At 37.8% G+C, this 17,500-nt stretch overlaps 1 protein-coding gene across 7 annotated transcripts in view; it reads right to left on the bottom strand.

Moving 5' to 3' along the window:
• Positions 1-16,633, bottom strand: part of SYNCRIP (synaptotagmin binding, cytoplasmic RNA interacting protein) — a 23,076-nt gene extending 6,443 nt beyond the window's left edge. For 3 of the 7 annotated variants that reach the window (XM_010133839.1, XM_010133841.1, XM_010133836.1), the window contains exons 1-9: positions 16,477-16,633; positions 15,460-15,578; positions 15,166-15,273; positions 13,378-13,491; positions 13,117-13,293; positions 8,044-8,179; positions 6,948-7,153; positions 1,872-2,021; positions 597-718 (exon numbers count right to left, since the gene is read on the bottom strand). In XM_010133839.1, the coding sequence (XP_010132141.1) occupies positions 597-718; positions 1,872-2,021; positions 6,948-7,153; positions 8,044-8,179; positions 13,117-13,293; positions 13,378-13,491; positions 15,166-15,273; positions 15,460-15,578; positions 16,477-16,624 (1,280 nt within the window). In that variant the 5' untranslated portion in view covers positions 16,625-16,633. Of the gene's footprint in view, positions 1-596; positions 719-1,871; positions 2,022-6,947; positions 7,154-8,026; positions 8,180-13,116; positions 13,294-13,377; positions 13,492-15,165; positions 15,274-15,459; positions 15,579-16,476 lie in introns of all 7 variants that reach the window. The other 4 variants (XM_010133842.1, XM_010133837.1, XM_010133835.1 and 1 more) reach the window with 3 other exon arrangements.
• Between the last annotated feature and the right edge of the window lie 867 nt (positions 16,634-17,500).

Below are 17,500 nucleotides of genomic sequence, written 5' to 3'. Positions count from 1 at the left end.
ATGGTTAGGAAAGCTGCAAGATATCCAAGAAGAAAAACACATGACTACATTAAGCAGATCACACCAGCAAGAAATGCCTTTCTTTTTTTGCTATGTTCAGCATTTATTAGTGCAAGATCTCTATCAGCATGAGTTTAAGCTTCATGAGCAGATCTGTCTTCTGGAAGTGGCAAAAAAGAATGTCAGGATCCTCTTTTCAACGAGTACTTTATTGAACAAGGGGGGTTGCATCGGTACTGCTAAGCCTGCTGGGAGGAGCACATGTTGCTAAATTCATCCACTGACATATCAGTGCAGAAGTACTTGAAAGTTTAGAACAAAAAAAAGTGAAAAGCGTGAATATTTCGTGACCTTGGAACATTTCCTCTGGTGCTCGTACACTCAATGAGCAAAGCAAAACAGTACCTAAATTCTCACACCACCACTAGCTCTTAAGTAAAATGCAAACAACTTAAATGAATCCAGCATTTTCAGATAAGCCAGAAAACCTGTACACACTGTAGTATACCTACTAAAATACCCAGAAGTTCTGATTCTGTAGGACCGTACATGTCTTTCAGAAGTAATACAACATATGTGCATGCGTTTACACTTACATCTGATTTTTAGCCGCTTGTCTCTGAGCTTTCCGTTCTTTCCTTTTTTGATCTGGTGGCTTAGCAAAAACAATTTCAATGTTTTCTCCCTCTAAATCTTTGCCATTCATTTCTTCCATTGCCTGAAGGAATTAACCAGACTTTAAATATACCTCTAAGCATATCTGTATTTATTAATTTTATTCTATCTTTTAGAGTATGCATTTTAAAATTTGCTATCCAGAGCTAAAATCACAATAAAACTAATTTTTTTTTTTTTTTAATAATCAGACAGTATAGTATCATGGGTTCCAGAGTTATGCATTTCCTCTTAGCTTGGCTCTCAAACTCAGGACTGCATGTACCAGTTTAGAAATCTTCCACTCAAAACTGTAAACAGGCTTCAATCTTTGCAAGCTGTTTCAATTAGGGAAGCGATGGAACTGTCCTCTGAAAGTACATATTTTGCAATACAGGAATAAATTTCTCATGTCAGCACACACACAAACACTTTTAAAGCTAGAGATTGGTATATGTTTTTATTTCTTTATGTTACTTTCCATAAGTGTAACTTTCTTTTAAAACCAGAAGCCAAAAAATAGCATTTTACAGTCTCACCCAAAACAAACCACCAAAAAAACCTCAAAAAACAGAAACACCCCACCAACAAAAACCCACGAACACACACACACATAACGATTCCCATGAGTCACAGTAATTGCTACAAATTAAATTCAAGCAGGGGAATCCTAAAGATTCTACCACTTTAGGGACTCTGTAGCTATGCCTTGATGGGACACGTATCCTATGAAAAGACTCTTTCCATCATCTTCCTAAGCATCTGCTTTAAGGCATCTGGATGAGTAAGAAAAACTGAATCGCCTGCTATCCTGCATCCTCCTACAGAACATAAAAAATAGACACATTATAGGCAGGAGAACAACTACACTTTCCCTTCCTAACAACAGGTAACGGGAAAAAAAACACCAAGACCAGGCTAACAAATCCAGGAATGACAGTTACTCAATTGTCCAGCGCCTCACATCAAAAAGAAAAAGGTGCTTATTCCACACCATAAAAAAGAAGTCACTCAAGAAGTACCTAAGATTTTATCACCTGCCCTAGAGAAACTGCTTTAGAGTCATTCAACTTCTGGCACTTTCAAATGATAATACGTAATGCTTAGGACAGGTGCATCTAAGATCCACTTCTCAAGTTAGCAACTGCATCTTCCTGGAAGACGCCCAGAGAGGACGAAGTTATCACACGCACACAGTTACAGTCTTTTTCACTTACCTTTACAGCACCATCCCGTTCATCAAAATGAATGAAAGCATAGTCTTTTAGCTTCTTCACTCGCTCTAGCTTTCCAAATTGACTGAAGGCCTTTTCTAGTATCTCCTCTGTTACAGTATTGGCAAGATTGCGTACAAATAAAACTTTTACCTGAGACAAAAAAAAAAAAAACAAAAACAAAAACCAAACCACCCACTTAGAAGTATGAACTAATTCTTAAACACAAAATGAAGTTTTGGAACGCTGCCACTGGCAGTACTGAAAACTTCATTACATTGTACGTGCAGCATTTTATATATGCATACAAGAATATGTGTATTTATATATTCAGACAGCATGAGCTAGCTCCAAAATTCCCTGATAGAAATATTAAATGTTTTCAAACAAGATTATGTAAGTATTAGTATCCTAAAAGTCAATCCAATTTGTGTTAAGGTTTAAAAGAATCCTAGCAGCAGTAATTTTCAACTCAGAACACTTTCGAACTTGAAAGCAGGCAATCAGGATTGGTTACACACAAAGTAATCAACTTATCAAAACATTTCATTGTTTAGTCATGTTTTTGCTCAGGTATTTGCAGAACAGTCATCAGTATAATATCTAGGTCAGAGGTGACAGGCCTGCAGCATTCAAGCTGCTTAACTCATGGCTCCTATGCTATAGCTACACCAAATACCTAGCATCAGGATTGTGCTTGCCTGAGGAGCTTGCAGTGACCCAAAGCCACAGCTAGAACAAAGACAGAAGCGGGATACTAAGGCTGACACTGACAAGTCACACTTGGACTTCCTCACAAGTGTGTCCTTCCCTTGAGGAACAACCACCTCCTGATAACTCTGAAGTCTATTCCCTCCCCTTCCAGCTCTCTAAAGCGTGCAATATGGCTTTTCAGCTACAAAAAGACTGCTAAGAAGCTCACAAGATTGAAGAGGTTAGTTAACTTTCAACTATCGATATATGCCCAGTTAACTGCCTGATAGTGACTGAATCATCAATATAAAGCCTCATCAACCACCAACTGCTTATGACAAAAGAAAATACAGGGAAGTCTAACAAAGGCTTAAACTAGACTCTTATTTAATGTAGCAGACAACATACACTGGACACCAGGAATCATGTATTAATGACCTACTGGTAATTCAAAGATTCATCCTTGCATCCACACTGAGATTGTATGAAATGCCTGCACATTAGCATGTTTACACATCATCCGTGCGTTCTCACAATTTACAAGCCTCTGATTTGTTGAGGAGAATCTCCATGCTCTGACAGTCTATTTACTTCCTAATATCAAAGAATGCTCACAGTCTTAGCTTCCTACAAAGCAGCTGCACATCAGCTGCAGAGACCTGAAACTTCTGTTCTTATCCCCTCCGCTACCAGTGGTTTCAAATTAGCTGATGACAAAAAGTTGACACTGTGCGTGGTAGCACTGACTTCCCACTGCTAACCCTGAAGGTCAACATAAATAACACAGGGCTTGAAGGGAACAAAGAAACTATGCTTCAATTTCTGAAGCAGAGGTATAATATCTACACTTACCAAATACAAGAACTCAATATACCCAGACACCCTTTTTCACAAGAATTACTATGTAATTAAGTTACAAATAAAGAGGACAGACTGACATAAATCTTTGTCTCACTCGCTAGCTGAATTAGAATGGGATGCAGAGTTTGGAAGAAGGCTTACAGCAGATTGCAAGTCTGACCCAGTGTATCAACTTTAGTCTTTGGCAGTAGTTACTCTTGCTGATTCTCAGGAGATGATGTCATAGCCAGCTCCATGAGGAAAGTAACTTCCTATCCTGCATTAAGTTTCTCCTATGTGCCTTGATGGCAAGACCAACCTTTATTTTTTGTAACCCACATGCAATAATCTTTTTTAGTAAACTGCCCTAATTCCTACTTTAACCTTATTTCATGAAAATGAATTACAGGAAGTCTTGTGCTGTAATCAATGGTTTCAAGAATCAGTAACTTCCAAACAAATATTCCTTATTCTTGTACTTTAGGAAAGGATGAAAACTAGCATGTCATGAGGAACCCTTAACGGCCTTCACTAATAAACCGACAATCACTGACATAGTGTCAGACATGACTAAAACCCTCAAAAATAATGATTTATTTATTACAAGATGCACTAACATATTTTTTTAAGCAGTAAAAAGCAACAAATTTCAACTTTTTACCAGTGTGGACAAATCCATTAATCTCTAACAGCTGAAATGTTTTAACACCTTTGATCCTGTTACAGGTTAAAAAGCAAATCTGAACCAGTCGAAGATGTCAAAGCTAGGAGGCAGGTTAAAGTATAGGTTGAGAGAAGATGAACCCATTTTTACTTAATTTAAACCACCAACAGAGAAAAAAGGAAAAAAACCCCACCATATTCTTCATTAAGGCTCCCAGATTTTAACATCAAGGATGCATAAATACACACGTAACAAGCAATATACCCAACAACAGCATTCTGTCATAAAGGCAGAACTTGCTTTTAGAACTCCTTACAATTATACTACCCCCAAAACTTCATGGATTTGCTCCTTTTCCTCCTCATACCTACAGCACAAACACTTCAGACTTCATTACCACATTCTCCCAGGGCTACTGGCCCTGTAATCATCCAGGCAGGCACAAGCATTACGATTTTATCTAGCTGCTTAACCCGCCACTCTGTAGCCTCAGAGATGCTACAGAAATCAAGTAAAACCTTAAGAAATTTTTCTGCCACTACAGGTATAAGAAGCATTAAAATAACACTTAGGAGAAATTAAACTATTAATACAGCTACTGCAAGAAAGTTCACTTTATACCAGAAATCAATTACTTAACCAATTATACTCTGATCTGTCAGCACAAGCACTAACCTGTAGCATCTATATCTAGCTTCACCATCTAGCTTTCTACCTTGTCACGCTCAAGATGCTTCATATTTAAGCAAACAGCCCATTTGAATTTTAAGCATGCATCCACACATTTAAGCAAAAGTCTGTCTGGAGGAGAAACAACAAAAGGCTTTAGTAAACATGTCAGAAATTTAAATTAGTATGTGTTCATACGTTGCTGAAATGCAATGCTGCTTCTGAAAAGTATTTAGAACAACACTGTTCACCTTCTGGCTACAAAGGTGAATCTGTCTTCCTCATGGTTTGCTCTTACGAACTTGCTTTTCTAGCAATCTTGACAAGAAAATCGCCAATAATATCATTATTCTGATAAAAGCAACCTACTCCTCCTAACTTCTCCTACTCACAGTGTTTCCTCCAGAACCTTCAGCCACAGGCTCAGAACTCAGAAGCAATGACAGCCAACCTGTAGCTCCCATCTGAGAGACTACTGACTAAGCAGCAGCTCAGCTGTTTATTCTCTTAGAAGAAAGATAGCAATAAACAAAGTGAAAGCAAATCTAACACTTCCAGAAGTGCCAGATGAGGTCAGAGTTTCTCCAAATGTACAGTAAGTGGGCAAGAAACATTGGAGCAGCAACTTGCCTTGCTGCAAAAATAAACTAAAGGACACAGCCATTGAGAAAGGTCAGACACCAACGTTTGTCTGAACTTCTGTCTTCAAACACAAGCTAGATGTTCTGTTTTTTCCAGTATTCTTACTCACACAGTCTCACTTTTCCATACGTCTTCAACCCAAGCACCATGCCGTATCTTTAGAATATGGCCCTAGAAATATCCATGGTTATTTTCTGCACATTTTCCATATTTGTGTTTCTTCCCTTTTCACCTCCCATTTCAGATATAAAACAATACAAGGCATTAAAACATTAAAAAACCCGTGTATTAAATGGGCAAACCACTATCAAACTTTAATTTCCTTAGCCTTTCACTCCCCACATCTGTAAAATTACTTAGGAAAGATAGCTGGTTATGGCCCCTATCACTTCCTGCTCGTATATTCAGTCACGTCACCAGAAGTTCCTACTCATTTATTTTAATAGTTTGCTGGATTAGGTCTCTTCTCTTTTGAGCCAAGAAGCTGAACAGATAGACAAGTTGTCTTATTTAAGTGCCACCTTTGACAAATTTTACCTGCAAGACTCTTGCCCACTTCTAAGTCTATGATGCCAGGCAAGAAAAACAAAGTCTGCAGAAAGACTAGTCTAAAAGCTCCTGTAATACCTGTATTACAAAAGCATCTTTTTCCCTAAAATAAGCCCCCACCCCAACCCTTTTCCCTTATGGCTCACCAAAGAGGAGATCCCAGCCAACCTATCTCACCAGGTCCATTCAAAGTAGGACTCCAGCAAGTGACATGTCTCAGATGGGAGTAAAAGCACAGATACAAGCAAGCAAAGAGGAAAAAGATAAGGATGAGGGCTCGCTAGTTTTGATTAAAAAAAAACCCCTCAGCTACACAACATAACTGAAAAAGACAGGCTTCAGCATTATCTGATGGAAAAACAACTCAAGTAATTTGTTTCTGGCAAAATATCACACACATACCTACAAGAAATGCTTAAAACGTACTTCAAAACATTACCAGTCCAGAGTTCAGTTATACTTGAACATCTGACATCAAAAATGCTACTAAGTCTTAGTATTTTAAGGAATTACCTCCCCCCAAATTAAAGAGACTTCCAAAAACGAAGCGAATGTCTAACTTCTCAGAAGTAAGTGCTGAAGGCAATCTTGAAAATACAGTTGTGCATCTTACTGACATGTTCCAATTCTGAAGTGATAAACAAAGTTCCAGAGTTGAAAAGAATTAAGGCTTGCTCTGAGACAGTATCTACATTTCTGTCCTTCAAAACATTAAGCTACAAAAACATTTTAACTTTTTGAGTCACCATCACTACTTCCAGATGAGAAATTAATTACATCAGGCCTGTGTGTCATTTTGACAAGAATTATGTTCAACATTCAGCCTTGGGAGCACACAATAACACCAGTCAATAGAGTCTTTAAATCCACATCAATTCTAGAGTGTATTCATACGTTCATCATCTTACCATCTCTGTCAGGAAGGCTGAAAGATGCTATTTAATCTTAGGCTGATGTCAGGAAGTACCTATTTTGGAACAAAGCACTTTAAATGTATTATGGTTTTCTTATAGCTTTATTACCTTTGCCATGACTTCAGGATCTGGGTCTTCTATAGGGTCAGCCCATTCAACTGTAACAACATTGCCCCAGACTTTCACTTTGCCACTCATTAACCTGCGTCTGGCCTGAGCAGCAGTTTTGTGATCTTCATATTCGAGGAAACAGAAACCCCGGTTCTTTTTCTTGTCATCAGGCTGATGATACAATATGACATCTGTAAGACCCTCTGAAATTAAGCAAAATATTTGTTTATTAAGGCTTCAATCCATGAATTTGTATTATAAATTAGGTGGTGTCTTTCTGGTAAGTATGCATCTGACAAGTGGTTCCAAAGAAGCATGAACACACAAGACTTTAGAGACCACGTACTTTATAAAATTTCCCTACCTTCAAGACCCGCATTTTCAAAGACAGGTGTTAGATTATCCGAGCTTAGGTTCCATTTTTATTAAGTGAAGAAAGCTTAGTAGCTATGGAAGAGTACCCTTCCTCTAACTGGAGAAGAGGTTAAGGACAGCCGAAAGTTGTGCCTTGTCACTTCTCTCAAACACCTAAGCCACACAACTTACCAGCACGCGGTTTTTCCAAGAAATAAGAAAACATTGAACTCGCATGCTTTTAAGACATCTAAGAAGTTTCAGTGTTGTTTCAAGGAACCTGAAGTATATCGTGGAGTAACAGAAGAAGCCATCAAATGTTACCTTTGCCAGTTTATGTGTCATTATCAAAAAGAGAACCTTATAAAAATCTCTAAGAATTCTGAGGCACAGAACTAGTTACGTTCTCCAATGTGCTTCAGTTTTGCCTTGAAAAGTTTTAAAACATCCATTAGTATTGAAATAATTAAATTATCTATTTCATTGAATGGCTTTTTTAAACATTACACACTTATTCTCTAGGTAAAAATTGGAACCACATATCTAGTCTCATCACAAGTATTTCATCCGTCAGCACAACAACAGTTTAAAAAACAAAAACCACCTAGAAGTCCAGACAAATGCTTAGTGTTTTTCATTTGTATTCATTATCATTCAACCAAAGCAAAAAAATGCTGAGGGGAGGTCATCACCGATCATGTCTAACATCTTTCCAACTCTACAACAGTTATTGACTTACCTGTTACTTTGCTAAATTCTTCAACAATTTGCTCCTTGGTTTTACTTTTAGGAATAGAACCAACAAAAAGCCTATTATTGGCAACAGAGATGCATACACCAATGTGTTTTCCAGAACGAATTTCATGGTTGTTGTACTGAAAAGAAAAATTATTGGGCAATGATCAGGTACAGAGAATTTTCACTCTCCTCCAACAGCAGCATACCAAATACTTCTGCAAACATAGTATGGAGTAACATATTAAATTCTTTGGAGCTTAACGCATTTTTATGATGCATATTCAACTGTTCTGAACTATACCAATGTTCTCTAAGATATCTCCGCAATTTCAGCCAACAATTACTCTTCCGTTCTTGTTCAAGCCTCTTTCTCAATACATGTTTCATTAGAAACTTTTTCATGTAAAACCATGAAAGGTAAATCTTATGTCTAAATAATCAAGGTCAAGGCTTCTTTCTTCACGACATTTCAGAAAAAAATGCAAGTTCCTCTACAGATTGTATCTATGAATTCCTGAGTTGCGTATAATGTAAGACAGGAGTTACAATTTAAATCAGATTCCCTTCTAAAGTTCCATAGTTAACAAAAGAAAGATGTTATCAGATCTCCTTCACAAAATGTTCAAAAGCCATTGGCAAATACTTTCCAGAGAGCACACAGATTACACATGTAAAGATAGTAAACAGCAAGAACAACCTTCTACTGACTTGAAAATCTTAAGACTTCTGTTCAAATGCTTCTCCCGTAACAGATTGTTGAGAAGCCACTCTGAACAAGTCAGCAGTTTAAGAAAAAAAAAAAAAATTGCTGTAGACATCTGTTGACAAAAAAATGCCTTTCATTGAGATGCAGGCACAGTCATGCATCATCAAAATAAGCAGCAGGGAGGTCACCTGGTGGTACATCAACCCCTTTCCAACTGGAAGTCCTGCAACAGACAGTTCTTTAGCCAGGAAAATGTATTTTGTGGTCAACATCTTATTGACAAGCAGCAGGATAACTTTTTAAAATTTAATCTAGCTATTTATTCTGTGAGTTATTTTGTATCTGGTGGTAAATCTTCCTGCACAAGCAAGGTCTCCCACACCCTTTCTTTCTTTGTGCACTAAAATCAGGGTGAAGGTTTTTGTTTATCTTGTGCAAACAAAAACTACACACTGAAAATTTTCAAAGCTAGAAAATTGCACCAAAATTGAGCTGAAAGGAGTACTGTACATGTGAAAAGGTTCTGGAATGCCATGTTCCCCACTAATTATGTCTCAAAACACAGTAGGATAAGGTAAAAGACTTCTGCCTCTCTATCTGTTGCCTATGTGGCAGAGCAATATTTGATTCTAAAGTAGGGAGCAGTTGCATAGGAAGACTGATTAATAAACAGATTTACACATATTAATGAAGAAACAGATTACAGTAGCTCTAAAAACAATCCCTTAAAGAAGTGGACAGTTTATTAGTCTGGAAACAAGACACAAACTGATTCACTAATTGAAGCGTACATTAGGAAACTTTTTTATGTTAGGAAGCATTTTTTTACTGAGAGCATGGAAAACACTGGAAAACTTCCTAGAGAGGTAGGCAATGCCCCAAGCCTCTCAGTGTTTAGAGAAGTCATATGGACAATTCCCTTAATACTGCCACTTTCAGTCAGCCCTAAATTGGTCAAGCAGTTGGACTAGATGATCACTGCAGGCCTCTTCCAACTAAAATATTTTATTCTATACGGATAATAAACAATATTATCTGACTGTTGTTGTTAAAAGTCTAAGCCAAAGTTTGGCTACTCATCTAATCCAAAAAGATCCTCTCATACAATGCACGGCAACAAAGCAGTATTTCAAAACTTAAAAAAATTTAAAATACTCTACCATACTGCAATTCCACAACAGGAGTTTCTAGTAGTTTTTTCACATTATAATACATTAGCTACTGCTTATCACTGTATGTTTCTCTTGACACGGAGAAAAGAGCCTTGAATTAGGTGCTCTTCAATATAAAGTTGGTGGAGTTTAGGTAAATAGCTTGCATGTCATCTGAAAACTTAGATTAGACATGAACAGGCCCGAATCATGATCTGGGTAAAATGCCAAAACAGTCAGGCTACCAAATTAGCTATGTCAGCATACTGCTTCCCCCTCCTGTCACCACTGAATCAATGCCTGAAGTCGGGAACAAAGATATTGCTACCCTCTAGACACTATAATAGGTACTTTTTTTCTCCCTAAGTTACACAAAAACCTACTCATGAACCAGTCAAAGTATGCATACGGTCTGTCTTGTCATTTTATCCACTTAAACTTTCACCAGCAATTTTAGTTTATTCCCAGTAGCAAGCGGCAAGTTGTGTTTCTATGCACACTGGCTAACTACTTAATGGGCATATTTGCATAAGTCACCTGTATCTGTACTTTGAAGAAGCTTACATTTGCTCTAGTCAAAAATACTGAAAACTATAGTAGCATGTGGTGTATGTTTTTCTACAAGCCACACCTCACAAATATTTATCCTGTACACAGCTACAGTAACCTCAATCACTCAGATCTTCTGAAAAACTGTAACCTAACAACTCTGTATGAAATAGGAGGGAGAATTGAACACAACTGGAGTTACAATCCTTAACTCAAACAGTATAAAACAGAAGGTGAAGACAAACATATTAAGCACAGGTAACAATTCTTTGGGGGTTGAAAAAAGAAATTAAAAGACTCTTGATAGTCTGTGTTTGTGTTCAGCAAGGGTTAACCACACTGGATTAAGTACTGGACATAAAATCAACTACTTGTCAAATCTGTTAAGTCTTCTCAGTATCACACCACAGTGTCACTCCGTTTTTTGTCTCAAGCACAGCCCCAAAAGTATTTCAAATGCAATTTAGGCAACTCTCGCCCTTTTTAAGCGGCTTAAAAATGCACATGCAGTAACAAAATGAAGGCTTCAACCTTTTAAATGGCAAGATTTCCTCTGCTTGATGAATAGTAAGTCAACATTAAGTTTATAAAAAAATTTTAGTTCAGTTTTGCATTAAGCTGTTATAAAGACTGTGGATTATAAAACTGCCATGCAAGTATTAATTGCATGGAAAATGTTACACCAACTGCAAGAGCCCGAAGACAGGTCAGTTTATTCTCTGCTGCATTTTGCGTATTGACAAAACCTCATAGCTGTCTTTTACTACTCAGAAGCCTATGGGCAATACAGAGATTTTTATTCTTGTTTTTTTGCTATACTTTCGAGTCCTGAACAGAAAGAAAGAAAAAACAAAATGCCTCTGGGGATTCAGCCTTATCCCAGGGAGTGCAGAAAGCTGGCAAATAACTGGTATATACATCAGGAGATTACAGGTAGTATCAAAAAGAACATTACCCGCTAAAATACTAGTATATTAAAATGGCTAGGACCAAGGGTTCAGCATTTCTGAGAGGTCTTGCAGCAGCCTCTTCCATGCATATATAACTAATACAAGTGACAGTCCTTCAATTTTCAACCGAGCCATACAGTCATACTCTGTTAGTACCCCTGCAAATCACTCCTAGACAACTTAGGAAACTTACTATTCTATCAAACTAGCCAGCCAGCTGTGATTCCAAAGCTGTTAAATGCCACAGGATCCAATTTAAAACTAAACCTGCCCTGAAAGACGTTAGCCTCAAGTCTGAAAAACTGCTCTATCAATTGCAGAACTTTTCAAATATTACTACAGACAGTGTCTATTTAACTGAAAAACAGAACATAATGTTTTTTTCCTCCTGCATATCAAAGATCAGATATAAAGGGATGCCAAGTACCTCCCTTCCCCTGTATCACTTAATGGAAGACTGAGGGTAGGATCTGATGTTACTTCAATGGAAACACAACCTGAGTGACTTCAGAGTATGCTGCCTTTAAGCAAAAGGCAACTAAGGGAAGAAAAATTACTTTCTGTTCATTTATGAGGTGCCTTTGAGAATGTATGTGATTTGATTCACTGTTTTGCTAAGTCATGTGCATAACTTAAAGAGTTCACACACAATGAAAATAGCTAGGATGACAACGGAAGTACAAAGAGATATACGCAGTTATCCTCAGTGTATCTGGATTGTGTACAGGAACACTAACCGTTCTCATTTAGAAAGCTAAATGGCATGTACCAGGTATTTTTATTATTTCCACTTTTGTAGACACTTCTATACTTTCAAAACACACTCTCATCTTTAGTTTGATTTGTCTCCACCAACTGACTTACATTATTAATATGACAATGGGATACCTTAACAATTTAAGATTTACGTTACTCCAAAACAAGATATTTTAACCCTACTGTATTAATACAGTATCAGAACATCTCAGAATGAGTATGGTTAACACTCTTGAGAGTCATACTGCTCACTGACCTTGACTAGATCAACGTAGTAGTAACTAGCTCAAAAAAATTAAAATTCAACTTAACTAGGGCAACAAAGGAGCAGTGCAAGAATCAGGGCGGTCCCTCTTCCTCCCCTCTTTTTTAATGATAGGTATCTCATGCATCACTGGAAAGCTTATTAAGAGTAGCCTATTCCTTACAGCGAACTATTTCACATCTCTTTGTAAATTTTTTTTTAGCCTGGCAAGATTTATGACTCTTTCCAGTCAGTTGCAGCAAACAGACTTCAACACTCAAGAGTGATTATTTCCCCTCTGAAGTATCTTATGAAATTCTGTGACTTCAGAGGCTTTTTCAGCACAGGGCCCCCTGCTGGTACACAATCAAATCAGAAATCACAGACTGTCTGACCAATGCCTCCCTTGTGCCACAGCAACGCAAAGGCCACTGCTCTCCAAAATTCATCAAGATGCAGACACCTCAAAAGTCACTACGGCTAATACAACTCTTCTTGTACTAAACAGAAGTACATTGGTTTTTCTACCCCTGTCCCTAATACAGACAGTAAAAAATTATACACAATGTGGAAATATTTAAAGACACTTAACAGACAGTTATGAAGTGATCTAACAATGACAACTTCATCTTAAGCGTGTAAGCATTAGGATCAGGACATCTGCTTGTAAGCCAGAGTTTACTTAAAACATTAAAAAAAAAAAAAGAAGAAAACTTACCAGCTTAACAGCTTCCTGAGCTGCCTCTTTAGTACAAAAAGTGACAAAAGCATATCCTCTATTTAGACCAGTTAGTGGATCCATCATTAAGCGGAGATCCCATATGGGGCCAGCTTTCTCAAATAATGGAACAAGTTCGTCTTCAAACAAGTCTCTTGGAATCTTGCCCACAAATATCTACAAGAGACATACAAAGTGTTGTTTACAAAAAAAATGCTTCCAATGAATAAGAACACATCTCCATAAACATCCCCTTCTTACCTCTGTACCCACAGAAGGTTGCTGTCCTGAATATACAGATTCTGGAGGAGGTCCACCGTACTTTCGCTGTCCAGTAGTTACATCAAGAGTGTAGCCGGTTCTCTCCAAGAGTGCCTTCAAGTAAGAAACTTCAAAGTTTTAAAATCATATACAAATCAAGCTAATTCAAATGCACTTTATTCACAAACAGACATGCTTGTAATTCCTCTTAAACTGTACTCCTTCGAAACTTCCACAGGCAAACAAGCCTACTGCTAGTACTGCAACAAGAAACTCGTGAAACAATTACTGGACCTATCAGGTAAAGAAACATTGCTAGAAAATGACAGACTCATAGATTTTTCCAATTCCTTCATTTTCACACAAAAAAAGAAGGGCTAAGTATTAGTATAGCAAGCTTCCCTTTAATTAGAAAGATTTTAGTCTGAGCCACTTCTTGTTTTGGCATGTCCAATCCTGCAAACATTTATGTACAGGAGTTCCCTTCACTTAATGAGATTACTCATAAGCATGAAGTTAAAAGAACACAGGTTTAAGTCCTTACACCCCCGGAACACTGTACTGACTGTTTCAAGTCCCCAGCCACTGAAGGGTCAGTATTACCTCCTCTCTCCTGTCGTCCTCCTATCCTTACATACTCAATTTCATCTGATATATAACGAGAAACTCCTCTGAAGTTAGTCTTTCTTAACAGTTTTTTTACAAAGACAAATCAACTCTACCCACAAAAAAACAGCATATAAAAAAAGCCTAATTATAATCAAGAGTTAGTAATTTCACAAATGGAAAACTGCAAAGTTATTTTAAATGCTCTAGCCATCAGCAGTAAAAGCTATGCTACTTTTAAGCTAGTTCATAAAGTCCTCATATTGTTGTTGGTTTGTGTGGTAGTGGCAAAAAACTGTATCAGTTTGGTTTTTTTCTTAATTTTAAAATTAATGGCATCCCAGCCTCAAAGTCAGGAGGAAAAGATTTCCTAGCTTCACAAGCTACATACTTATTGTAATAAATAACACATTCATTTTGTATGTGAAAACTTAAAGACAAAAGATTCCTCTACTTTTTAAGACATCAACTAAGCATGCTTAGATGGTTTTCCTTTCCTTAAGCTTTGGTGAAGTTGTTAAACACGGAATGACAAAACAGATCATAGTACGCCTAACTCTTGACACAGGAGTCCCTTGCTAGCAGAAGACTTGGTTCAAGAAATAACATGTCCACTATTAAGTTCAGAGTATAGCTTATGACAACAGTGATTATGTCATATAAGAAGTGGCCTACATCCTAAATCCATCACAATGTTTTTTCAGACACATGTGGTATCTCCTCCCTGTTGTGGAGTTGTTTTAAACCCAAACTTAAAGAAAAAAAAAAAAAAAAAAAAAAAAAAAAAAAAAAAAAAACAACAAAAAAATAAACCGCACAGAACAAAAAAGAAAACAAACCACTACCAGTAGCTGAAGACAGGTATTCTGAACCCAAATATCTATACTGAGAAGTTTCCAAACACTTTTAACTGTGAAACAGCATAACAGCCTCAACTAGACATTAAGCAAACTGTTAAAACTTCTCTACTTTTAAATACATTCAGTTCCAGAAATTAGCAGTATATTAATTTGCCTTATGAAGAGAGTAAGTACAAGATAAAAATGCAAGTGACAGCTTTCAATCATGAAATAAAATAGCCTTTTCAATAAAAGCACAGTTGCAGAAGAATCAAGGTATCTCTCAAAACAGTTTTGACAAAACACAGATAGACCACATAACTTTTATCTTTTAGGCATATACCTTAATTTTTGCCTCATCTGGTCCTTTGCTAGAATCTGCCACCTTGGTCCCCTGTTTTTCCCTCTGTCTGTATGTCTTCATGACTCCACATAAAAAGGCACTTTTGTTCTGCAAAAGATATATTAACCTTCAGTTCCGAAAATATGACAAGCCAGAATCTAATTTTACAGTGAACTAATACAGTGTTTGTTTTACATATCACATATGGATCACTGAAGAGACTTAAGCAAACCTCTTGCCAGTCAACTAGCAGTTTATCCCTCAACAATTATATTCTTAATTGCTTAACATTACCTGAACATGTGAGAGATCACTGTCTTTAAACTGTTGTAGTACTGCCAATGCACCTTCTTCATTAAATTCCTTTAAAGCTTCAATAGCTCTTTCATCTAGATCACTATGTGCAACTAGCCCTAGAGAAAAGAAAAAAATTACTAATTACATTTGGGCAGCAATCTTTGTTTAACCACATTTAAAACATCTAACACATTTCAGTGACCTCTATATCAATCACTGATTAACATAAGTTACTATAACTTGAAAAAAAAAAATCACTTAGTCTTTTTAAAGGTAGATATTTAAGTGTATTTAACCTTTTTTTGATTAAAAAGTGTCAAGTAAGTTAAGAGTCACAGTTACAGTTACTGCATTTATATACTGGTTTGACTTCTGTGAAACCCAGACATTACACAGGCCAAGTTTATTTTCAATATTTTTCAATATCCTGAAACTGAAGTCAGAAGGATCTATCAAAACCTAACTATCAAAACCTAGCTTTCTTACCAATGTACCTTGGTACATTCTCAGGAAACTATAAAAGATGAATAAACTGTGACGACCACAATCCAAAAATCGAATTTCAAAAATGCTAGCTACTACCACATCCGAGTACCAATACAATAACCTTTGCACCCATGAGACCAAATACTATATCATGAAGTATCATTTACACGAGAAGATGAATAACAACGCTTCAGTTCCTTAGAGTTACCTACATCTACTGTGGAAAATGCACTAAGACCACATCACCTACTCCTCCTTAAAAATCATCTGTTGCCTATTCCGGCTGTTGCTACGGTCACCTGCATACTTCTCCTCTTTCCCACCCCTCAGCCCAAGTAACCTGGCCCAAGACTCTTCTCTGAAAAATACTACAACAAATTAAAGCACTGAATAGAAAACATCCACAGATTTTGGTAAGACTGCAGTTCCCATACTTTTGGAAACCACAAAAAGTTGCTATTTTAGCCCAAAGAAAGCAGAATCCAATAAAATATTGTTAAGTGTGGTTTTGCAAGTTTTACATCTTACCTGCAACGTAAATTTCGTCTAGTTTTTCAGCAACTTTCTGTGGTAAACCAGCATCAAGCAATGTCTGGAAATGCTCAGAATGGGTAACTGCAGCAGAAGTATCCATGGGCTCTTCCGTACCATTCCCATTAACATGTTCAGTAGCCATGTTTCCAGATATCTGTTCAAATGCAATAAGCATCACAATTAAGCTACAAATATCTTCAAGTAGAACAATTCAAGTGACAATACATACAACAGACTGCACTGTTCTCAAGGGGGAAAAAAAAAAAAAACGAAAAAGAGAAAAAGAAAATACCGTAGATCACTTCCCTGATACTTTCTGGCTTTGGAAGACGCAAAAAATTCCTCAAAAGAAGCACTAACACAAAGGAAAGCCCTAACACCACTGCCTAGCGGGGGTGGGGTAGTTTTCACTGCAGGTTTTACACAACCCAGCCAGACACTCTGACTCACCTCCCTCTCTCTGTCTTCCTAACACACTCCCTAAGAGGCTCTGAACAAGTTAGAAATGGAGCAAGAAGCCAACGGCGGGGGTGGGAGGAAGAGCAAACCCTCTTCCCTCCTCATGAGAGATCCCATTTAATGCCAGCAGGACTGGTGCCATCTAGACAACCCCGTTACAGGAAAACCCTAAACTATGCCGCTGACATCAGCCACAGAGCCATAGACTGAGTATACTGTCACCATTATCTGTGCATATGATGCTAGCTGGTGTGTCAGAAATAAGAGACTTCCTAAACATTTTAATTACCTGCTCTAAGGAAGCCACGGGGCTCTGCCCCCCCCCCCGCCGGGCCCCGCCTCTCCAGGCCCCAGGAGCGACCGGGCTCCCTTCCCGCCTCCACTCCGGTGCCGGCCGGGCAAGCGGGAGGAACAAATGCCCCCCCCCAGGGTGGGGGCGCCAGGGGCAGCCGCCATGAGCCCGATGGAAACACGTGCTCTGCGCGTTCAGATGTCCTACAACTTCCTTCAGTGACCGACTTCCCCCCCTCCCCGTCACACTCCCGCAGCAGGAGCGGCT

Source organism: Buceros rhinoceros, unplaced genomic scaffold (genome assembly GCF_000710305.1).
Source record: "Buceros rhinoceros silvestris isolate BGI_N320 unplaced genomic scaffold, ASM71030v1 scaffold22633, whole genome shotgun sequence".
NCBI lineage: Eukaryota > Metazoa > Chordata > Aves > Bucerotiformes > Bucerotidae > Buceros > Buceros rhinoceros.
This window is presented reverse-complemented; position numbering and strand designations above follow the sequence as displayed.